The 26,609-nt window shown below is 40.3% G+C and overlaps 1 protein-coding gene across 2 annotated transcripts in view; it reads right to left on the reverse strand.

Annotated features, from left to right (window-relative positions):
- LOC128699162 (girdin) overlaps positions 1-26,609 on the reverse strand; it is a 707,427-nt gene that overhangs the window by 175,575 nt on the left and 505,243 nt on the right. For both annotated transcript variants that reach the window (XM_070090172.1, XM_070090171.1), the window contains exon 3: positions 22,571-22,783. In XM_070090172.1, coding sequence (XP_069946273.1) covers positions 22,571-22,783 — 213 coding nt within the window. The remainder of the gene's footprint in view (positions 1-22,570; positions 22,784-26,609) is intronic.

Raw genomic sequence — 26,609 nt, forward strand, 5'->3', positions numbered from 1 at the left:
CAGCACTACACTCACTATACTTACCACCTAACACACTGATCATACCTTCCGGCACTACACTCACTATACTTACCACCTAACACACTGATCATACCTTCCAGCACTACACTCACTATACTTACCACCTAACACACTGATCATACCTTCCAGCACTACACTCACTATACTTACCACCTAACACACTGATCATACCTTCCAGCACTACACTCACTATACTTACCACCTAACACACTGATCATACCTTCCGGCTCTACACTCACTATACTTACCACCTAACACACTGATCATACCTTCCAACACTACTCACTATACTTACCACCTAACACACTGATCATACCTTCCGGCACTACACTCACTATACTTACCACCTAACACACTGATCATACCTTCCAGCACTACACTCACTATACTTACCACCTAACACACTGATCATACCTTCCAACACTACACTCACTATACTTACCACCTAACACACTGATCATACCTTCCAGCACTACACTCACTATACTTATCATACCTTCCGGCACTACACTCACTATACTTACCACCTAACACACTGATCATACCTTCCAGCACTACTCACTATACTTACCACCTAACACACTGATCATACCTTCCAGCACTACACTCACTATACTTACCACCTAACACACTGATCATACCTTCCGGCACTACACTCACTATACTTACCACATAACACACTGATCATACCTTCCAGCACTACACTCACTATACTTACCACCTAACACACTGATCATACCTTCCAGCACTACACTCACTATACTTACCACCTAACACACTGATCATACCTTCCAGCACTACACTCACTATACTTACCACCTAACACACTGATCATACCTTCCGGCACTACACTCACTATACTTACCACCTAACACACTGATCATACCTTCCAGCACTACACTCACTATACTTACCACCTAACACACTGATCATACCTTCCAGCACTACACTCACTATACTTACCACCTAACACACTGATCATACCTTCCAGCACTACACTCACTATACTTACCACCTAACACACTGATCATACCTTCCGGCACTACACTCACTATACTTACCACCTAACACACTGATCATACCATCCAGCACTACACTCACTATACTTACCACCTAACACACTGATCATACCTTCCAGCACTACACTCACTATACTTACCACCTAACACACTGATCATACCTTCCGGCACTACACTCACTATACTTACCACCTAACACACTGATCATACCTTCCAGCACTACACTCACTATACTTACCACCTAACACACTGATCATACCTTCCGGCACTACACTCACTATACTTACCACCTAACACACTGATCATACCTTCCAGCACTACACTCACTATACTTACCACCTAACACACTGATCATACCTTCCAGCACTACACTCACTATACTTACCACCTAACACACTGATCGTACCTTCCAGCACTACACTCACTATACTTACCACCTAACACACTGATCATACCTTCCAGCACTACACTCACTATACTTACCACCTAACACACTGATCATACCTTCCAGCACTACACTCACTATACTTACCACCTAACACACTGATCATACCTTCCGGCACTACACTCACTATACTTACCACCTAACACACTGATCATACCTTCCAGCACTACACTCACTATACTTACCACCTAACACACTGATCATACCTTCCAGCACTACACTCACTATACTTACCACCTAACACACTGATCATACCTTCCAGCACTACACTCACTATACTTACCACCTAACACACTGATCATACCTTCCAGCACTACACTCACTATACTTACCACCTAACACACTGATCATACCTTCCGGCACTACACTCACTATACTTACCACCTAACACACTGATCATACCTTCCAGCACTACACTCACTATACTTACCACCTAACACACTGATCATACCTTCCAGCACTACACTCACTATACTTACCACCTAACACACTGATCATACCTTCCAGCACTACACTCACTATACTTACCACCTAACACACTGATCATTGCCACCTTTTCACTTCGACGACAACAACAGCAACAAGACCAGTATCAACCACAACTACAAAAACAAAAACTACAGCAACTGTAGGCAAATACTGTAGTTACCCCTTAGACGGGGGGGGGTAACTACCCCAGTACAAACACTACTGATCTAGGGACCTGTGGTAACTAGATAGTCACTAGTAAGATGGTCACCGGTAAAATGGTCACCAGTAAGATGGTCACCAGTTATCTCAACCAAGGATTTTCTCGACGAAATTTAATATTGCGGGTCGAGTCACCGCTTATTTTAAACTATCTCATCCGATCTTAACATACATACTCCTGAAGCTGCGTATTCAACTTGTTTCCAGCACTAGCTCATGCAACTCATTTCACTTTTGTCATGATTGCCTCTCATCCCCGAAAACCTGTACCTCAAGATTACAGTCATATTTATGGGGAATTGCTAAACCCGTAGGGGTCAGGTATTACTTGGTTATACCTGAAGATGGTCTCGGGGTCAACGCCCCCGCAGCCTGGTCTGAGACCAAGCCTCGTGGTGGATCAGGGTCTGATCAACCAGGCTGTTACTGCTGACCGCATGCAAACTGACGTACGAACCACAGCCCGGCTGTGGTTCGTACTGACTTTATGTACTTTAGTACTGACTTTAGGTACCTGTCCAGTGTCTTCTTGAAGACAGCCATGGGTCTATTGGTAATCCCCCTTATGTATGCTGTGTGGCAGTGTAACAGTCTTAGGCCGATGACACTTACTGTGTTTTCTTTCAGTGTACTCGTGGCGCCCCTGCTTTTCATTGGGGAAATGTTGCATTTCCTGCCGAGTCCTTTGCTTTATGGGGAGTGATTTTCGTGTGCAAGTTCTGTACTAATCACTCTAGGATTTTCCAAGTGTATGTTATCATGTATCTCTCTCGTCTGCATTCCAGGGAGTACAAATCAAGGTACTAGGTACTTTTTTTTACTTCTAAACAAAGCAGAATAATAAAGTGAGACCTGCAATATTTTAGTAAGCTTTTTACAGTCTTGATGATTAGGAAAGTACAGTATACATATGTATACACGCATGCATGCATATAAATAAACACGCATGCAAGCATGTGTATATACACTTACATGTATGTGGAGATTTCAATGCGTTATAAAACAGTGATCAGAGAGAACAGTCAACCTCTCCCCCACCACCATGATCCCTCACAACCCTACTCACAAGTGATCTATATATCTGCTGACAGAGTTATAGGCACCAACAAACAGCGTGAGGTACAGCAGAATTAAATAAGAATGATCCTCAATAATAGTAGTAGTAATAATAACAATAATTTTATTAATATTATTATTTAAATTAGGTAAGGGTAATGAGACAGCGAACAGGTGTGATCATCATATGTATTCCCTGCCACCCACCAGGTTGTCCTACCCACCGTCAGTTGCTACCTATCCTCTAAATGTCCTCCCACATCCAAGCATTTATCCACCCTGTTCCATCCACCACGTCCCCCTACTCCACTCCCCTCTTCTATCCATTGTTGCCTACTCTTTCACTCGTCCACCCATTTAATCTCCACCACCTATCCACCTGGTCTGATCAACCACTTGGTTGATCAGACCATCACGAGACCTGGTCTGGGACCAAGCAGTGGGGGGCGGTGACCCCCGGAATCGACTTCGGGTAACCTTCAGGTAAGTTGTCGATTCCAGGGGTCAGTGCCCCCCATCCCCCGCGTTCGGCATCACTCACAGATCAGGCAAGTACACCTCTTACCTGTGACTGGTTTGTTAAGTTTTATACTTGTATCCTGCCCTCAGGCTACGTTTCTATGCTGACCACCTGATCAACCAGTTTATTACTGCTCGTGGGCCCCAGGCACACACAACCACCATAATCTAGAGTAGAAACACGTTCAGGTTTCTCCTGAAAATGTCTAGATTTATTCCAGTAATATTTCTTATGTTTGCCGGTAAGAGGCTGACTCTTGCATCACGGATGTTGACACCTTGCTCTCTTATTGTGTCTAAGATGCTCCTGCTTTTCATTAGATTTATTCTACACTTCATTCAATTTCTGGCACTCAACTAATCGTGTGGTCTCACACACGGACCGCAGCAAATTTCTCGATTTTTATTGAGGCTAGATTCTCTAACTACAAAAACAGCAAATTACAACAAACCACAACAGAAATAAATGAAAAATAAGATATTGACGATAAAAATCTGTGCCGCACGAACAATAAAAATGCCTAATTGAGATTTTCACTGTTTAAGTCGCTTTCATCAGTCACCCATGTGACTGACTTTGCAATATGAAATACAGACAGTATTTTATTAAGTGGACGAGCTGCACTTCAGCAAGTTATTACTGTAGTGTATAGTTTAGGTGCCAGACTTAGTACAACTTACAAGTGAACCATTGCACAGTCAACACACCAAAAGCCTAGAAATTCCGAGGACCTCCTTAACACACACGCGCGCGCACACGCACGCACGCACGCATACACACACACACACACACACACACACACACACACACACACACACACACACACACACACACACACCTGCCAACAGTATGCATGTGCGTAATCATGGCACTGAAATGTTTTAATGTAATACAATATTTTCTCCAAGGTCGGGTTGTGGTTGCTTAAGGGGTTGGTGGGAGAGGGGGAGGGTTGTGGTTGCCTGAGGGGAAGGGGAGGGAGGTTGCAGGTGAGAGGGGGGACAGAGAGAGGGGGGAGGGATGGATAAGAGAGGGGTAGAGGTACATACATGTGACATTCCTGTGACTGATTTTGAGAGCTGTTGTACCCTCGTAGCTCCCTCTGAGACCAGACTGTTTAACTGACTTTCTGATCAACTAGGCTGTTACTACCTACGGCCCGCACGTCTACACAACTCCTACAACCTGACTGATCGGTCACTGTAGGTTGTAGGCCACGCTTCTCTTGATTTATTTCTTTATATTAATTTGGGAAAGAGCTAAACCAGCATGAGCCGCATAAAGCTTGGGTAATGTTTGGCATTCAGGTTCCATTCAAAGGGAAGATAGGTCCAGTTACCTGGATCAAGAGCCAATGGAAATATAAACACATATGCAGTATAATGTGATCCTTTATTGACTACGTTTCGCCCATACAGTGGGCTTTTTCAAGTCACAAACAGAACTACCTGGGGTGGAAGGTACGCGAGTATTTATAGTCAGGTTCAGAATGCTGAGGTCAGGTGGAGAATGCTGCATCTGATGATGTACCGAGTGGGGTTATAGAGTCTAAAATCTTGGGTAGCTTGGAAAGGAGATTGGACAAGTTTGTGAACAGACCTTCTACAGTGTTCTTATGTGGGATAGCGATGAAGAAGCTTCTTGGCAAGTGGTTCAGCTATGTTATAGAAGCCACTATTCTGGTTGAAGTTGTCGAATATAGAAATAAGTGATGATTCCAGGATTCTTCGGTATTGAGTGTTGTCTTCTGTGGCGATGAGTCTTGAGTTTCTGTAGTTTATCAAGTGGTTGTGTGAATTACGGTGTTGTACGCAGGCATTCCTTGTATCGTCAGACCTGCTTGCGTATTGGTGTTCTGAAATACGTGTTTGGAGGTCCCTTGATGTTTCGCCAACGTATAACTTGTTGTAGTCATTACAAGGGATTATGTATACCCCTGCAGAGGGTGAAAGCTTGTCCTGTCTATCACTGGTAATGTCCTTGATGGTCGTGGTTGTGGAGGTAGATACTTGAAATGAGGTATTGGAAAAGATGTTGGAAACGTGTTTAGCAATGGAGTTGGTGGGGAGGACTATGTATCTCTTCTCGGCAGTGTCTTCTCTGGGTGTGTTGAAGATGTTTAATGCCCGTCGTCTGCAGTCTCTGATGAAGTGACGAGGATAGTGAAGTTTAGAAAATACTTGTTCAATCATCGTGCATTCTTCTTCAAGAAACTCATTGCTGCAGATTCTGAGTGCACGCAGGAAGAAGCCTATAATTACACCACGTATGGTTTTGGTGTCGTGGTGAGAGTAAAAGTGGAGAAGATCGTTTTGGTTGGTGGGTTTTCGATAGACTTTAAAACGAAGTTCGTGGTCAGCTTTGCAAAGTAGAACATCAAGGAAAGGTAGAGTGTTGTCGACTTCTTCTTCAAGTGTGAACTGGATTGAAGGCTCGACCTGGTTGAGCTTGTCTTGGAGAGCTTTAACATTGAAGCGTTTAGGAGTTATGAGGAGAATGTCGTCAACATAACGGAGCCAGGTGACAGACGAAGGAATAATGGTGGAGAAACGTTCGGCTTCAAGATGTTCCATGTATAGGTTCGCCAGGACCGCACTGAGTGGCGAACATAAGAACATAAGAACATAAGAAAGGAGGAACACTGCAGCAGGCCTGTTGGCCCATACTAGGCAGGTCCTTTACATTTCATCCCACTAACAAACATTTGACCAACCCAATTTTCAATGCTACTCAAGAAATAAGCTCTGATGTGCAAGTCCCACTCAAATCCAACCCCTCCCACTCATGTACTTATCCAACCTAAACTTGAAACTACCCAAAGTCCTAGCCTCAATAACCCAACTAGGTAGACTGTTCCACTCATCAACTACCCTATTTCCAAACCAATACTTTCCTATGTCCTTTCTAAATCTAAACTTATCTAATTTAAATCCATTACTGCGGGTTCTCTCTTGGAGAGATATCCTCAAGACCTTATTAATATCCCCTTTATTAATACCTATCTTCCACTTATACACTTCGATCAGGTCTCCCCTCATTCTTCGTCTAACAAGTGAATGTAACTTAAGAGTCTTCAATCTTTCTTCATAAGGAAGATTTCTAATGCTATGTATTAATTTAGTCATCCTACACTGAATGTTTTCTAACGAATTTATGTCCATTCTGTAATATGGAGACCAGAATTGAGCTGCATAATCTAGGTGAGGCCTTACTAATGATGTATAATGCTGCAGTATGACCTCTGGACTTCTGTTGCTTACACTTCTTGATATAAATCCCAGTAATCTATTTGCCTTATTACGTACGCTTAGGCATTGCTGTCTTGGTTTAAGGTTGCTGCTTATCATAACCCCCAAGTCCTTTTCACAATCTGTATGGCTAAGTTCTACATTATTTAACTTATAAGTGCTAGGGTTATGGACACTCCCGAGCTTCAGAACCTTGCATTTGTCTACATTGAACTGCATCTGCCACTTTTCTGACCAAGAGTAGAGTTTTCTAAATCCTCCTGAAGTTCCCTAACATCTACGTTTGAATCAATTATCCTACCTATCTTCGTGTCATCGGCGAATTTGCTCATATCACTAGTAATTCCTTCATCAAGATCATTGATATACATTATAAACAACAACGGGCCCAAGACTGATCCCTGTGGAACGCCACTTGTTACTGATCCCCACTCGGATTTAACCCCATTTATGGACACTCTCTGCTTCCTGTCTGTGAGCCATGATTCGATCCACGAGAGCACCCTTCCCCCAATGCCATGAGCTGCTACTTTCTTCAACAGTCTTTGGTGCGGAACTCTATCAAATGCCTTACTAAAATCTAAGTAAATAATATCAAATTCTTTATCGTGGTCAACAGCCTCAAAAGCTTTACTGAAGAAAGTTAATAAATTAGTTAGACAAGACCGGCCTTTTGTGAATCCATGCTGAGTATCATTAATCAAGCTATGCTTATCGAGATGGCTTCTTATAATTTGAGCTATAATTGACTCTAGTAATTTGCCTACAATTGAGGTCAGGCTTATTGGGCGGTAATTTGACTGTAACGACTTGTCCCCTGTTTTAAAAATAGGAATTACATTAGCCATCTTCCACATATCAGACACTACACCTGTTTGAAGAGATAAATTAAAAATATTAGTTAATGGTTCACAGACTTCCATTTTGCATTCCTTTAGAACCCTTGAAAAAACCTCATCAGGACCCGGTGACTTATTTTGCTTCAGTTGGTCTATCTGCTTCACAACTATTTCACTAGTGACTGTGATGTTGCATAATTTATCTTCTTCTGGCCCACTATAAAAATTAATTACCGGAATATTATTAGTGTCTTCCTGTGTAAAAACCGAGAGAAAATAATTATTTAAAATCGAGCACATTTCATTCTCTTTGTCAGTAAGATGCCCATAATTATTTTTAAGGGGACCTATCTTATCTCTGACTTTTGTTCTATATACCTGGAAAAAACTTTTTGGGTTAGTTTTAGAATCCCTAGCATGTTTAATTTCATAGTCCCTTTTAGCTTTTCTTATCCCCTTTTTAATGTCCCTCTTAATGTCAATATACTGATTCATAAGATGACCCTCGCCTCTTTTGATACGCCTATAAATTCCTTTCTTATGCCCTAGTAGATATTTCAGCCTATTATTCATCCATTTTGGGTCATTTCTATTTGATCTAATTTCTTTATAAGGGATAAACGTTCTTTGAGCAGCATGTATTGTGTTCAGAAAACTGTCATATTGATAGCTCTCTTCACAAATGTTAATGTGATCCCCGTTTCGCCCAGTCAACAGATGATAAGTGTTCTCTAAGTCCCATCGTAATCTGCTAAGCGAAAATCTGGGACTGTTACTGAGTTATCCCTACTCTCATACTTCCATTCAATTCTAAATGTAATTGATTTGTGGTCGCTAGCACCCAGGTTCTCTGAAACTTCTAAATTATTAACAAGGGATTCATTGTTTGCCAGAACTAAGTCAAGCAGGTTATTACCCCTTGTAGGTTCTGTCACAAACTGCTTCAAAAAACAATCCTGAACTACTTCTAAGAAGTCGTATGATTCTAAATTCCCAGTCAAGAAATTCCAATCAATATGACTAAAGTTAAAGTCTCCTAGAATTACTACATTATCGTGCCTTGTGGCCCTAACAATTTCCTCCCATAGTAGTCTCCCCTGGTCCCTATCTAAATTTGGGGGACGGTATATCACACCTAAAATTAATTTTTCATGCCCCTCTGAAAATTCTATCCAAACAGACTCTGTATGTGTTACTTCAGACTTAATACCCGTTTTTATGCAACAGTTCAAGCGATCTCGGACATACAATGCCACCCCACCCCCCTTCCCGATACTTCTATCTACTTGGAACAATTTAAAACCCTGAATGTGACATTCTGCAGGCATGTCCCGACTTTTTGAATTAAACCACGTCTCAGTAATGGCAAATACATCTATGTTACCTGCACTAGCAACTAGTCTCAACTCGTCCATCTTATTCCTAGCACTGCGACTATTTGTGTAATAAATACTTAAAGACCCTCCTCTCTCTTTACCCTTCCTGCTCCTTTCTGTTATTCCACTAAACCTATTACTGTCCTTGTCAATTAGTGCCACTGGCTTTCCAATATCCACCTCATTTTGCCTATTACTAGTTCTCCTAGTACTCATATTACTACCCTGAGACTTCACAGTTTTCCCGCAAAAACCCATACCACTAACTATTCCTAGTTTAAAGACCTAACAGCTCCCTCCACTGCGTTGGCCAGTGCTCCCACCCCACACCTAGATAAGTGAACCCCATCCCTGGCATACATGTCATTTCTGCCATAGAAGAGGTCCCAGTTGTCAATGAATGTTACCGCATTTTCCTTACAGTATTTGTCCAGCCAGCAATTGACACCAATTGCTCTGGACAACCATTCATTTCCAACTCCTCTCCTTGGCAAAATGCCACATATGACAGGTTTCCCACCCTTCCTCCTAATTATCTCTATTGCTGACCTATACCTGCTAATCAGGTCCTCACTCCTACGTCTGCCAACATCGTTGCCTCCAGCACTGAGACAGATAATAGGATTGCTCCCATTACCTCTCATGATGTCATCCAGACGGCTAACAATATCCTTCATCCCAGCCCCAGGAAAACACACTCTCTGCCTCCTACTCCTGTCCTTCAAGCAGAATGCCCTATCCATGTACCTAATCTGGCTATCCCCAACAACAACAATGTTTTTACCTTCCTTGGCGTCGTCCGTCGTGATGCTCCGAGTAGTCGACTCACATTCGCCAGGTAGCATTACACCACTTGTAGAATTCGTCAAGACGTTCTCGATGGTCTTCGTTGGGGTTTCTAGGGATGTCTCACTCACGTCTGCCAATGCTTCTTTGGTGCTCGTTGTGGCATTCCCAGTAGAACACTCACATTCGTCAGGTAGCACCGAGAATGGGTTGGAAGTTTCCACGGTAGTCTTCTGGTTTCTCGTTGTTTCTGCCTCTCCAACCGTTTTCTTGATCTTCAGCTTGGTTCCATGTTGCCCGGCCACTGACCAAGCTCCCCTCTTAACCTGGGGACTCACAACAGGAGGATTACTACGAATCCTCTTGTTCTCCTCCGTTAATCGCCGTATCTCCATCTTAGCAACTCTGAGCTCTTCTCTCAGCTGCTGGTAAAGTTGCTCAAGAGAGGGCATCCTTGTTCAGATTCACAGAGAGCACACAAACAGGTCTTCACAGAGCTAAGTACACGTCACCACGCAAGCAGGTCTGACGACACAAGGAATGCCTGCGTACAACACCGTAATTCACACAACCACTTGATAAACTACAGAAACTCAAGACTTATCGCCACAGAAGACAACACTCAATACCGAAGAATCATGGAATCATCACTTATTTCTATATCCGACAACTTCAACCAGAATAGTGGCTTCTACAACATAGCTGAACCACTTGCCAAGAAACTTCTTCATCGCTATCCCACATGAGAACACTGTGGGGGGTCTGCTCACAAACTTATTCAATCTCCTTTCCAAGCTACCCAAGATTTTAGACTCTATAACCCCACTCGGTACATCATCAGATGCAGCATTCTCCACCTGACCTCAGCATTCTGAACCTGACTATAAATACTCGCGTTCCTTCCACCCCAGGTAGTTCTGTTTGTGACTTGAAAAAGCCCACTGTGTGGGCGAAACGTAGTCAATAAAGGATCACATTATACTACATGTGTTTATATTTCCATTGTGTCGGTATTTTATACCATTTATTTCCACCGTTGCATAAGAACATAAGAAAGAAGAAGCACTGCAGCAGGACTACTGGCCCATACTAGGCAGGCTCAAGCTACTGACCGAAGCAGTCAGGTCCAAGTCACACCCACTTAAGAAGTACGGAGCACTGCATCAGACCCACTAGCACAAGCCAGTCAGGTCAGTGTAGATATATAGTTCAGACAGCCGACAAACTGATAAATTAGACATCAGTCTTTTCAAGATTGACGGACTGATTACATCGACTCAAGGCTGAGGGACTGATTACCTCAAACTTCTCCTGTTCTTCACCATTTTCCTTTGTATGGACTGATGAAGTCACTGTGTGGCGAAATATTTTCTCATTAAAGATACCCAAGTGTTGCACAAGTGTCTACTTTATCAAGAACGGGAGTTTGGTCAGGTCAGATTCACACCCACTCCTGTATTTGTCTTATTTTTAAAACTACACAACGTTTTAGCTTCAATGACAGTACTCGGGAGTTTGTTCCACTAGTTTTGTGTATGTCACCCTTGCTCTGTAATGTAATGTAGGGAAGAGGAAACACAGCAGGAGAGAGGGAAGGTAGTGACAAGAGGGACAATAGTGGGAGGAGCAGAGGACAAGAGAGGTGTGACAACTCACATTGTTGTGGTAATGTTGGTGTTAGCTGACCCTCACCCAGGTCTGCTATGACCTCTCACAACACATTCACAGAGACGTGTGCATCTTTTCCTGCATATACATATATAACAACCTGTCGGTATTTTATACCATTTTAATATTCACATAGAGACGTGCATACTCAGAGTTTATTTACATAAAAACATAAGAACGAAGGAACACTGCAGCAGGCCTACTGGCCCATGCGAGGCAGGTCCAAGTCTCCTACCGGCTTAAGCAAATGCACCCAACCTAGTCAGATACCCAGATGTTGCACATGTGTCTTACTCTCATCTTGTCGGTATTATATACCATTTCGTACACAACTAGTCAGGTTAGGTCACATTGACTTAAGGGAGGAACACGGCAACCGACCTGGTAGCACAAGCTATCAGGTCCAACTCACACCCACCCACATCCACTCATGTATTTATCCAACCTATTTTTAAAGCTACACAACGTTCTGGCCTCTATAACTGTACTTCGGAGTTTGTTCCACTCATCCACAACTCTATTACCAAACCAGTACTTTCCTATATCCTTCCTGAATCTGATTTTTTCCAACTTAAAACCATTGCTGCGAGTCCTATCTAGGCTAGATATTTTCAGCACACTATTTACATCCCCTTTATTTATTCCTGTCTTCCATTTATACACCTCAATCATATCCCCCCTAATTCTACGTCTTTCTAGAGAGTGCAGATTCAGGGCCCTTAGTTGGTTTAGAAAGACACGTAAGCAAACACTATAACATATTTATCAGAAAACGTTTCGGTCCTGGGACCTTGATCACTTCTAACATACAGAGGTAGAAAGACATATATAGGCGGAGAGTGAGGTGTGACGCACGTGACCTGAGGAATGTCATAAGAACATAAGAATGGAGGAACACTGTAGAAGGCCTACTGGCCCATGCGAGGCAGGTCCTTATCAAAACAACCTCTGCCTATGATGAGGACGGGTAGACGATGAAATCATGTGACTCCTGTGTTGTTGGGTTGGTGCTGCTTAAGTATCATGTATGTCAATGTTTTTGAAATTTTGTAGTTTCCAGTGTTGCGTTCTATAGTGTCGGTGACGGCGATTAGTGAGGCTTCTAGGCACCGTCGGCGTCTGAGGTCTGGTTCTGTGAGAACGAGTTGTGCCTCATTCCAGTTCATCAAATGCCCCGTGGAGTCTCTGTGGAGGACACATGCGTACCTTACATCGTCTCTGTTAGAGGCATTTCGATGCTCATTCAGGCGGACTGCAAGATCTCTGCCTGTCTCGCCTACATATTTCTTGGGACAGAACCCACAGGGGATAGTGTAGACGCCTGCTGTAGAAGTTAGAGGTGTGGGGCTGCGTTTCGTAGTGAGGTCTTTGATAGATGATGTGTTTATGGTGGAAACGTTGATGTTACTCATAGCAAGTGCCCTGCGAGTATTCGTGGCAACATCGCCACATGGGAGTACTATGAACTGTTTAGGGGGCTGTTCCATGGGCGGTTTGTTGAGGATAGCTTGTGCCTTGAGTCTGCAATCTCGGATGAAGAAAGATGGGAACTGAAGACGTGTAAAGGCTTGTGTTATGTAAGCCCTTGTTTTCTAGAAGAAGAATGCACTTACATAACACAAGCCTTTACACGTCTTCAGTTCCCATCTTTCTTCATCCGAGATTGCAGACTCAAGGCACAAGCTATCCTCAACAAACCGCCCATGGAACAGCCCCCTAAACAGTTCATAGTACTCCCATGTGGCGATGTTGCCACGAATACTCGCAGGGCACTTGCTATGAGTAACATCAACGTTTCCACCATAAACACATCATCTATCAAAGACCTCACTACGAAACGCAGCCCCACACCTCTAACTTCTACAGCAGGCGTCTACACTATCCCCTGTGGGTTCTGTCCCAAGAAATATGTAGGCGAGACAGGCAGAGATCTTGCAGTCCGCCTGAATGAGCATCGAAATGCCTCTAACAGAGACGATGTAAGGTGGCTAACGCGGTCTGGAGTTTTGAGACTCTGCCCGCGGGTTCTATCCCCGCCCGTGGTATGGTTTGAATATGATGTCCCCGTCTATCCACAGGTATAAAAAGTGTCCAAGGGTATACCAGGTATGACGTTTTTCAGAGCATAGTTCTAACTGCCCAGACAACTTATGTTCCAAGTAGGGAAATTAAGTCAAACAAAAATGATCCCAAATGAATAAACAATAGATTAAAACATCTTGGTCAAAACAGGCATATAAAGGCGTATCGGAAGAGGGGATGGGCAGTTAAGAAATCAATATAATCACTTAGAGAAATCAAAAGGGGAATCAGAAAAACAAGAGAGATTATGAGGCTAAAATCGCAAGGGATTCGAAGACTAACCCAAAAGGTTCTTTCAAATATATAGAAGTAAGATTAGGGACAAGATAGGCCCACTCAAAAGTAACTCAGGTCAGATCACTGACAGTGATAAGGAAATGTGTGAAATTTTTAACAATTGCTTCCTCTCAGTTTTTACACAGGAAAATACTAACGAAATTCCAGAAATAATAAATTATGTAGAACAGGACGATAATAAACTATGCATTATTGGGGTAATTAGTGACATGGTCCTCAGACAGAGAAATTAAAACCTAACAAGTCCCACAGGCCCTGATGAACTGTTTGCAAGGGCTTTAAAGGAATGTAAAGAGGAACTTAGCAAGTCTTTGGCTAATCTTTTCAACATATCACTACAAACTGGCATAGTGCCAGACAAGTAGAAAAGAGCAAATGTAATACCTATTTACAAAGCAGGAGACAGGTCCTTGGCTTCGAACTATAGACCAATAAGCCTTACCTCCACAGTGGGAAAATTTATGGAATCAACAATTGCCGAGGCAATTCGTAGCCATCTTGAAAGGCATAAATTGATTAATGAATCTCGGTACGGTTTTACAAGTTTTCACTAAGGTATTTGAGGAGGTAGATCATGGTAATGAATATGATATTGTGTATATGGACTTCAGTAAGGCTTTTCATAGAGTTCCACATCAGAGGCTATTGAGGAAAATTAAGGCACACGGAATAGGAGAAAATTTTTCCTGGGTAGAGGCATGGTTGACAGATAGGCAGCAGAGAGTTTGCATAAATGGGGAGAAATCAGAATGGAGGCACGTCACAAGCGGTGTTCCACAGGGGTCAGTGTTGGGCCCTTTGTTGTTCACAATTTACATAAACGATATAGATAAAGGAATCAATAGCGACATAAGCAAGTTTGCCGATGGCACCAAAACAGGCCGTCCAATTCATTCTAATGAGGAAGATTTGAATAGACTGATGCAGTGGTCGGAGAAGTGGCAGATGCTGTTTAATATAGACAAATGCAAAGTTCTAAATGTTGGCAGGAAAATAACCATGCCACATATAAACTAAATGTAGATGACTAAATGTAAATATAGATCTTAATATTACTGATTGTGAAAAAGATTTAGGAGTTCAGGTTAGCAGTAATCTAATACCAAGACAACAGTGCACAAGTGTTCGCAATAAAGCGAACAGAATCCTTGGCTTCATAAGAAGCATAATAGGAATCCTCAGGTTCTTCAATTCTACATATTTCTGGTCAGGCATCATTTAGATTATGCTTCACAGTTCTGGTCACCGCATTACAGAATGGATATAAATGCTCTGGAAAACGTACAAAGGAAGATGACAAAGTTGATCCCATGTATCAGAAATCTTCCCTATGGGGATAGGCTGAAGTCCCCGAATCTGCACTCTCTAGAAAGGCGTAGAATTAAAGGGGATATGATTGAAGTGTATAAATGGAAAATAAGAATAAATAAAAGGAATGTAAATAGCGTGCTAAAAATATCTAGCCCAGACAGGACTCGCAGCCATGGTTTGAAGTTGGAAAAAAACAGATTCAGGAAGGATATAGGAAAGCACTGGTTTGGTAACCGAGTTGTGGATGAGTGGAAAAAATTCCCGAGTACCGTCATAAAAGCTAAAACGTTGTATAGTTTTAAAAATAGGTTAGATAAATATATGAGTTGGTGTGAGTTGGACCTGACTAACTTGTGCTAATAGGTCTGATGCCGTGCTCCTTCCTTAAGTGGATGTGACCTGGACTTGACTAGATTAGATCTGTGGCTTAAGCCGGTAGGTGACTTAGCCCTGCCTCGCATGGGCCAGTAGGCCTGCTGCAGTGTTTATTCTTTATGTTATTATGTATCAAGGGTATACTTTGTATCAGGGGGAATGCAACTATCTTAGAATTTGCCTCCGAAGCTGCTAGTTTATTGTGTACTATGTATCCATCCCGTGGGCGGTTGTGCAAGAGCGTAGCAAAATAAAAAAGCCTAGTAATTAGGCCTCAGAATAGTTAAAAGGAGTCCACCTGGATATATATCTACAATTTATGCTTCGTCTTTCTCAAGTATATTTAGAATATTTACTTAAAATGTCTGGAATCGCATTTTTCATTAATAAAATACTTTGACATATCACAGGTTATTATACTATCTCTGTATTCCTCAACAAGTGGACAATCAACCTCATAGTGATCAAGAAAGTGACCATAAGGCAGATCAAATACTCTGCATTTAGCTTGATCATCTATGTGTCTGCCAAACTGCCAGAAATACTTGTAACCAAGCCTAAGCCTGGCTCCTGCATCAGTCAGTTTGTGTTCACATTACAAGTTGCTCCATTAACGTACTTAACTACTTTCATGTTATCACAGTGAGTTACAGATCTACTCAGGCTTCTAACTGCATTCTTATGACTCATTTTCATTATTTACCGTATTTCGCGGCTTATAAGACGCTCCGATGCATTAGACGCATCCCAGTTTAGAAGGTAATAATCAGAAAAAAAGAGTGCCTAATACAAGTAATATTTGCTCCACTGAAACTTATGGTAATTTTACATGCAGAAATAAGGTTACGTTTGATTTAAGAGTAGGTCAAAACATATGATAGGCCTAGTGCTCACCTGAACACCCCGATGATCTCTCAATTTGAACTGGTGAAAGTCACTGGTGGCTGAGTTGCTTGTGTGTGCGCAACTCTATATAGTAAAGGGTCCCAGAGTGCATACTGATGCGTCTTTGTCAGTGACTCTCGGTAGAAACAAAAATGGCTGCTTCCGCTGTTGTACCATAACACGGTAAATATGATTACCGGTACCTAGTAATAAAGTGAAAATACCCAGCATGTGTTAACGATAGCGTAGTATACGGTAGCATTATTTTAAAGTGCCTACCATAAATGACGCTGCTTTGTGACTTCGGTAGTTTAAGAAATAAGAAAGTATACCTGGAGAGAGTTCCGGGGGTCAACGTCCCCGCGGCCCGGTCTGTCGCCAGGCCTCATGGTGGATCAGGGCCTGATCACCCAGGCTGTTACTGCTGGCCGCACGCAATCCAACGTACGAACCACAGGTCAGGTACTGACTTTAGGTGCCTGTCCAGTGCCTGCTTGAAGACAGCCAGGGTTCTATTGGTAATCCCCCTTATGCATGCTGGGTGGCAGTTAAACAGTCTAGGGCCCCTTACACTTATTGTGCTGTCTCATCGTGCTAGTGGCACCCCTGCTTTTCATTGGGGAATGTTGCATCGTCTGCCGAGTCTTTTGGTTTCGTAGGGAGTGATTTTCGTGTGCAAGTTTGGTACTAATCCCTCTAGGATTTTCCAAGTGTATATAATCATGCATCTCTCCCGCCTGCGTTCTAGGGAGTACAGGTTGAGGAACTTCAAGCGTTCCCAGTAATTGAGGTGGTTTATCGCAGTTATGCATGCCATGAAGATTCTCTGTGCATTTTCTAGGTCAGCAATTTCACCTGCCTTGAAAGGTGCTGTTAGTGTGCAGCAATATCCCAGCCTAGATAGAACAAGCGACCTGAATAGTGTCATCATGGGCTTGGCATCCCTGGTTTTTAGATGAATGGTTCAGAGACCCGACACAAGTTGATAAATTAGACACATGTGCAACACTTGGAAATCTTTATTGAGGAAAGTTTCGCTACACAGTGGCTTCATCAGTCCATACAAAGGAGAGCGTTGAAGAATAGGAAGAGTTTGCACATGTGTCTAATTTATCAACTGTTCGGTTCTCTGAATCGTTCGTCTACATTCCTGTCTGACACAGCAACATCTTGGTATCTTAATACAGGGAATTCTTCACTTGCCTAACTCTTGGGCACGACCTACTTCCACACTGGACAAATGTAAATACCATCTACGACTGCTGCACCTCTCCTGCCTACGGTATATAAGCTACTTCTTCGCACATATGTTGTATTCTTTTCAAGATTGATGGACTGATCACATCGACTCAAGGCTGAAGGGACTGATTACCTCAAACTACTCCTGTTCTTCAATGCTCTCCTTTGTATGGACTGATGAAGCCACTGTGTGGCGAAACGTTTCCTCAATAAAGATACCCAAGGGTTGTGTTGCACATGTGTCTAATTTATTATCCCTGATTTTGAAGGTTCTAGCAGATGCGATTGATACAGTGTTATGATCCTTGAAGGTGAGATCCTCTGACATGATCACTCCCAGGTCTTTGACATTAGTTTCTCGCTCTAATGTGCGGTTGGAATTTGTTTTATATTCCAATGAAGTTTTAATTTCCTCACGTTTTCCATATCGGAGTAATTGAAGTTTCTCATCATTGAAGGTGTTACTTAAGGAGGAATTTCGTTTTCTGTTAATATCCCACTACAGTATCCGTATTTCATAAATAGAATGATTCAAAACGCTAATTTACCGACTTGTTTTAGTTTCAATGGCTCGGCATCAGACGCACCTGGGAGAGCTACAGCCCACCACACACCCCAAACTTATAGCTCCCATCACTGACCCTCAGTTTATAGGACGCAGGGTGGTTTTTGGAGGCATTTTATGGAAAAAAGTGCGTCTAATAAGCCGCGAAATAGGTACTTCTCTCCTAATATTATTTTCAATTGTAGACACATATGTATCCACGTCACATCTTTTTTTTTTCCTTCAGGGTGCTTTCTTTGACATATTTATTAACTGTCATATAGAAATAAATCTAAGTGTAATGGAATTCATAAGAATGGCAAAATAATTTATTTTCCTCATATTATTATTATTATATATATATATATATATATATATATATATATATATATATATATATATATATATATATATATATATATATATATATATATATATATATATATATAAATATAGGGAGGTACCACCTCTAGAACTGTCATGGAGACCCTCATCCTCAGAGAAAAGAATAAACTTGCTTCAGGGAAAACTCAAGGTTTTCCCTGAAGCTGCTTGAGAATTTTCTCCTACCACCCCCTATATTTCAAGTATATATATATATATATATATATATATATATATATATATATATATATATATATATATATATATATATATATATATACAAAACAACCACTCTGAAAGAATAGAGAAATTCCAAGCGCTTTCGTGACTACTCACATTATCAAGGAACTATGAAAGTGAAGCATCCAAGGAAGCTATATAAGGGGTCTGGCCAGCACCTCACTATCAGATCCCACAACGAAATTCCAAGCGCTTTCGTGACTACTCACATTATCAAGGAACTATGAAAGTAAAGCATCCAAGGAAGCTATATAAGGGGTCTGGCCAACACCTCACTATCAGATCCCACAACGGTTAAACACCTGACATGCGCCGGCCCAACTGGACAGGTCCTTTGCACAACTCACCAACAAACTATTCTACCCAAGAAAATTTAAAAATTATTATTTGTCCAGTGTATTATTAAATTCTTCCCAAATTCTATTAATTATAAATGGATCTAATTTATATAAACCAAAGGAAATATTCATATTATTGTCAAAACTGCTTTTTTATGAAACAAAATTCAATTATATTCCTGTCGACCATGGACTTGCTTGATACTACTTTCTCAACTTTTTGAAAATCAATTGGATGGTTAAAATCTCTTACATGAATAAATAGAGCATTGGAATCTTGTCCAGTTCTAATGCTATATTTATGTTTTAATCTTAGTTCGAGATTTTTACCAGTTTGACCCTAATGAACTTCATCGCAAATTTTACAAGGAATCTTATAGACACATCCATCAACATTTTGGGGGGAATTCTTTATCAAAAGTTTTTTTACTGTATCAAGATTTTTGAATACAACTTTAATATTAAAAGTCTTAAGAAGAGAAGGCATATCAACCAAGTTTTCATGGTAAGGGAGAACCAACATATTTTTAGTTGAATAAGGCTGGTTGTCCCTTTTTGGATTGTAAAAAGTATTTCTAGCAACTTTAAAAGATTTATCAATTACATTTCTTGGGTATTTTAAATCATTACCTATTTCATAAATTTTGGATATTTCCTCATCTATGAACTCAGGATTACAAATTCGTAAAGCTCTCAAAAACATTGTTGAGAAAACAGACAGTTTGACTATCTTGATGCGAGGAATAATAGTGGACACAGGAACAGTTATTTGTAGGTTTTCTGTAAATTTTAAATTTGAATTCATTATTACCCTTAATAATTAAAACATCTAGAAAAGGCAATGAGTTATTTTCTTCAAATTCAACAGTAAAGTTTATAGAATGGGCTAAGTTATTTAATTTTCCAAGGAAATGGTGTATATCTACATTTTTGGGCATAAGACAAAATATCACCAAAATGCTGATGGATGTGTCTATAAGATTCCTTGTAAAATTTGCGATAAAGTTTATTACGGTCAAACTGGTAAAAATCTCGAACTAAGATTAAAACAACATAAATATAGCATTAGAACTGGACAAGATTCCAATGCTCTATTTATTCATGTAAGAGATTTTAACCATCCAATTGATTTTCAAAAAGTTGAGAAAGTAGTATCAAGCAAGTCCATGGTCGACAGGAATATAATTGAATCTTGTTTCATAAAAAGCAGTTTCGAAAATAATATGAATATTTCCTTTGGTTTATATAAATTAGATCCATTTATAATTAATAGAATTTGGGAAGAATTTAATAATACACTGGACAAATAATATTTTTTTATATTTTCTTGGGTAGAATAGTTTGTTGGTGAGTTGTGCAAAGGACCTGTCCAGTTGGGCCGGCGCATGTCAGGTGTTTAACCGTTGTGGGATCTGATAGTGAGGTGTTGGCCAGACCCCTTATATAGCTTCCTTGGATGCTTTACTTTCATAGTTCCTTGATAATGTGAGTAGTCACGAAAGCGCTTGGAATTTCTCTGTTCTTTCAGAGTGTTTGTTTTGCATATTCTGAAATCACCTGTTTACTGTGAGCTTATTGCATATATATATATATATATATATATATATATATATATATATATATATATATATATATATATATATATATATATATATATATATATATATATATGTAAAACTGGTCGTGTCCTTTCTAAAAGTTTCGCTTATACGTTTAAAGATATATTTTTTTCATTAATGTTGATCTACAAATTTATAATTTTGCACCAAAAGGAACTATATATATATTTTGGCCTAACCCAACTATATATAGATATACAATATATACTAAACAAACACAGTGAAATATATAGGTTCAGAATATATATTGCATACACAAATATATATATATTGCTATATATATATATATATCGTGCCAAATAGGTGAAACTTGTGATTTTGGCAATGCTATTCTTGCCGAATAAAACAAGTGAAAATTTGTGTATGCAATAATTTCGCAAAAATCATTCTGAACCTAACTAAAAAAAATATATTTCATTGTTTATTATTAAATTATTGTAATCTTATCTAAATTATATTTAGCTGGGTTAGGCTAAATTAAATTGAGCTTGTTTTAATAAGGTTAGGTAAGTTTTCCAAGGTTCTTTTGGTACAAAATTATTAATTTGTACATTACCATAAATTAAAAATATATATCTTTAAACGTGTAAGAGAAATTTTTAGAAAGGACTTAATTCTAAATGAGTTCATGCTAACTGACCGGCTTTACCTTTTCGGCACGACTTAGCTTCAGCCCAAAGCATGTTATTAGTCAATATGTGAGTGAAGTACTGACAGTGCTGACATTAATGAAGTTAAACTCAGTGCCAGAAATTAACTTTAGTACAACGAAACAGACAAAAACTTTGCCCGACAAGACCACAAGCTCAAATAAGGCGGCCAAACTTCAAGCACATCAGACCAAACCCTCGCGCACATCAGAGCCAAACTTCGTGTACATCAGATAAAATATTTGTATACAAGGTTTTGTGGTGAGGTAGCGCAGGTATTAATGTTCATGAGGTTTTGACCTGATGTACACGAGGTTTTATTCTAATGTATACGAGGGTTTCATAGCAATATGCAGCTGTGGTACCGTCTACCTGCGGTACATTACTGAAGGGAGGGGTATTTTCCTTCGCGTCCCGGTCCCAGACCAGACAGTAACTTCAAGATGGATTCCATAATTAATAAATACGAGTTATGAACTGACTTTTTATAATGTCAATAATACTACCTTTACTGTACTAATTGTAAACCATTCTTTATAAAGTTTATTTTTTTTTATTTTTTATTGTCAACTGGTGAAAGCATAATGAAGCATAAAGTGTAGTGTAGCGTAACACATGTTGGCGAACTGAGGAGTCTCACATGGAGAAACACAGTAAAAACACACACTACATATCTATCTCCAAAGTATAACAGGGAAACACAGCTAGACTGTTTCACACCGTAGTTCTCGTACACAGTATAACAGAAACACATCTAGACTGTGTTCCACACTCTCATATAGAATATAACAGGGGAAAGAAGCTAGCTTTTGTCACATTTTCATACAGAATATGACTGGGAAATATAGCTAGCTCACCTAATGTAACTCATAGAAGAGGGTAGCAGCACACAATTCTAATATGTCCAGTTTGGTTACAACACTACTGCTGCCACTCACCTCCTTGATACACTCAACGATGCAGTGTTGAGTGTCGAGGTCGAGTTTCTTGATGTTGTCTATGATGTCCTCCTTCCTGGGGGACTGTACAGCGCAGCCCAGCACCAGTAACAGCAGGTGTCGCAGTTCCTGGACCCCAGCAGGGCTCTCCCCAGCACGGGAGAGCTTCACCACGTCAGGCAATCTCAACACTACAGTCTGCGTCAGCACCTCCTGTAATACACACACGTAACATATTTAGTACTCTGAGAGATGTATAGTGTTCAACACATGGAGTGTCAAACCTCCACCACCACTTGTGTCGAATGACACGCACCTCAATAATGACTGTAATAATAAATAGTCTCAATTAGCAGATAATGAAGTTTAAGTCTTTGCGCCTAATGAGCCACACGAGTTTAGCACTTAATACTACTACGACTACAACAACTACTACAACTGTTGCTGCTTTTTATCCTAATATTGTCGCTGTTACTCCCACTACTACTACTACTACTACTACTACTACTACTACTATTCTATTACTAAATCGGTAGTTTCCTGAGAAAACAGTAATTAAGTATATTACCATGGTATCCAATAATAGTAATGTGAATAATTTACTCTTACACACATCTGCCAAACAAATTGCACTACTGTACAGAGTACCACCAGTAATAGCATCAACGTTGTGTACTGTCTAGTGTTAACACTGTAACCGTCTAACATCAACGTTGTGTACTGTCTAATGCTAACATAGTACAAGTCTAACATCAATCTTACTGCAATAGTGAACATCTGTGTCGTTCTCAATACCCGTAAACAGCTGTACACTGCTGTACACTCAGGCAAGCGAAGCGTGTGGTAAGTCGCCTTGAACCTGCTGCTTCTATCACCTAGCAGAAAATATGTATATGGGTGTTAGCTGTTATAGGTCCCATCCTTGTTATGGGTGTTAGTTGACTGTTATAGTTACCATCCTTAAGGTGGTTTGTCATAGGTAGTGGAGTGTTATGAGTGACATTCACAAGGTAGTATATCAATGGTAGTGTTGTGGGTAGTATCCTAAGTGTAGCAGTATAACTGAAGAAGGATAAGAGCTCTTAGTATAATTCGTGTGAACTCTTTGATTGCATGCACTCTACCAGCATCCTCAACTCTTCAAAGTACTTGTGTTCTCTCTCTCTTACATTACAGTTCTGTACTATCATCTTTCATGACAGGCCAAATATTCAAGATTATTTACTGCCCAGAAAGAGAGAGGGGGAGAGAGTAAACTATTAAACTACCGAGATCACTTTGAGTTTACCCGGGACGTTTTCTGGTATCAACACCACCATCCACCTGTGCCAGACCAGAGGCTTCCCTCAAAAGTTTGTAAATATATTCCCTAGAAGGAAGGTGGGAGGTACATCTTTGAACTGGTGCATGGAAAATATTCCAGGATTAGGTCTCAAATCTGCAAAACATAAAACTACTGGGAAAAAAATCTATTGGGATCACAATCAAATTTTCTAAACGTATCCTTAACTAGGCCAAATGACCGGACACTAGTATTAAGCAAAACTTTTAATGTATATTAAAACTTTGTGTATGCGTCTCCCCCTCCCCCCTCTTCATAGCTATTTCCTCTCTACCTTAGAGACGAAAAAGGCATATAAAATATGTACGTTATTGGACTGTGTCCGTCTGTATGTCTGGACAGGCTAACTTGACCTTGGCTGCTTTCAGTGCTGCAACTCTTTCTTTTATTCCCAGGATCTGCCCAGACTTAGGCAAATCATCGACTACCACAGTTTCTACTGTCTTCCTATTTCCTAGACCAACAGTCAATTTGGCTAGGCCATATGTCTTTTTTTACCAGAACTTTGGAAAACCCAACTATATCTAACTGTATTTGGGCATGGGGTTGTTCATTCAGTTTATGTAACACTGTTCTTATGAAGGACCTTTCTGAGCCTTGATCAAATAGTGTTAGCACATTGGCTTTGTGTAATTTATTAGATAACTCAACTCGAGCTATTGGGAGAGCAGTCGATTTAGACCTATGTCTCACATTGAATGCTGTTGTTTGTTGACTTCCTGTTTCTGTGGAAGTCGTCTGCTGTTCAGCACAAGTGCTTGGGCATAAAGCTGTATGATGCATACTCTTGCATTTAAAACATTTCCTCTGTGAACATTTACCTTCCTTGTGTTCACCTAGACACTTAGTGCACCTTTTAAGCTGATGAACACGTTGTTTACGTGCCTCCATTGTTGTGTATTGACTACAATACTGTGCCCAATGTGATCCATCACAAAGTACACATTTTGGAGTACGTTTATGTGTGAGAGTCTGTTTACTGTCTGTTGTATTCACAGCTTGATAAATGCCTACATGGGATTTCCCATTCTGTAGGTATACTCTTTTTATACTGAGTTGAAGGTTTAGTATCCACAGTAGGATTTGTGGATTTATCATGTCTCGTTGCTTGCATGCAAGAAACTATTGCTTGTAAACCTTTGATAATTTCTTCACAAGTGAAATAACGTTTGTTGAACATAATATTTAATCGTTCAATAGTTTGTGGTGACAGCTTATCCTGTACAATGCCACTGATAAACCAATCACATTGATTTATGTCATATTTAGTGTCTACATATCTGAGACTATTGTCTAATGCGATCCTAAATGAATGCATGTCTAACCCTGGCTTTGTAAGCATCAAAGTAGTTGTCTGACAAGACATGTAAGGCTAGATGATAATTGCCTTTGACTACCGGAAACGACTTAATCAGTTCGTAAGGTTCTCCCTTCACAAGACATTTAAGATAGTTGAACTTAGCGATGTCATCAATATCAGATCTTGTATGTACCAGGGACTGGTAACCACTGATGAATTCTTCATAGTTATGACCTTCGTGGCAAGTGTAACAGGTGTCTGACCACTAGCTATAGAAGTTCTTTGTGAAAGTAACTGGCCTCAGCAAAAAGCGTACATTATGCGAGAAGAAACAGTCTGCATGAACACAGCAAAAAATATTCTATTTAAATACAGCAGACACCCCAGCTCTTGTCTTCAAATTCATTAAAGGGATAAAACATAATTATGAATTACCTGAACCCATTAAATATTGGGTAAAACAAATACAGAAAGATATTTTCTCTACAGAGTATAAATTTCTGGAAACACAGGATAAATCCCCAAAGAAACCTAATATGATTAATTTTTTTAGGATTTTATCTCGACTCAGAAAATATTATAAGATGTCGAGGAAGAATTTATAATTCTTCACTACCTAAAGAAGCCATACATCCAATATTGATCCCTAAGAATCATTGTCAAACAAAACTGATTGTTAAAAATGGCCACAGTAACATGTTACATGGTGGGGTAGCTGACACTTCGTCACATACGACAATCCTACTGGATACCTCAGGGTAGACAGTGTGAAAAAACAAATAAGGGACTGCATTACTTGTCACTACGATATGCGAGTATATCAATATCCAGGTCCACCACCATATCCCTCTGAACGAGTATGTCATGTCACTCCATTTGAGGTGACAGTTGTAGATTACGCTGGGCCAATAATTTTAACTAAAACTGTTGACAAATTTCCTTTCAAGGTGTACAACTGTTTGTTCACCTGCGCTACAACTGCAGCAGTACATCTAGAAGTAGCCACTGACATGTCTGTTGAAACCTTTATCAAATTATTCAGAAAGGCATGTCCCAGACTGATGATTTCAGATAATGCAACGAACTTTGTTGCTGGTGCTGCTTATATAACCAAGATCTTTGATCAGCCAGAGGTACAACAGATGCTGAATCAACGCAGTTGTCGTTGGAGACACATTCCTCCTAAAGCTCCCTGGCAAGGCGGATTTTATGAAAGAATGATCGGGATCGTAAAACGTTGCTTAAGACGCTTCATCGTCAGCAAATTGACTTAGAAGAATATCGTACAGTCGTAACAAACAGAAAACAGAGTCAACAACAGACCTCTAACTTATGTTACCAATGATTCGGAAAATTTAGAAGTGTTAAGTCCATCTCATTTACTCCATGGCAGAAGG

The sequence above is a fragment of the Cherax quadricarinatus genome, chromosome 31 (genome assembly GCF_038502225.1).
Source record: "Cherax quadricarinatus isolate ZL_2023a chromosome 31, ASM3850222v1, whole genome shotgun sequence".
NCBI lineage: Eukaryota > Metazoa > Arthropoda > Malacostraca > Decapoda > Parastacidae > Cherax > Cherax quadricarinatus.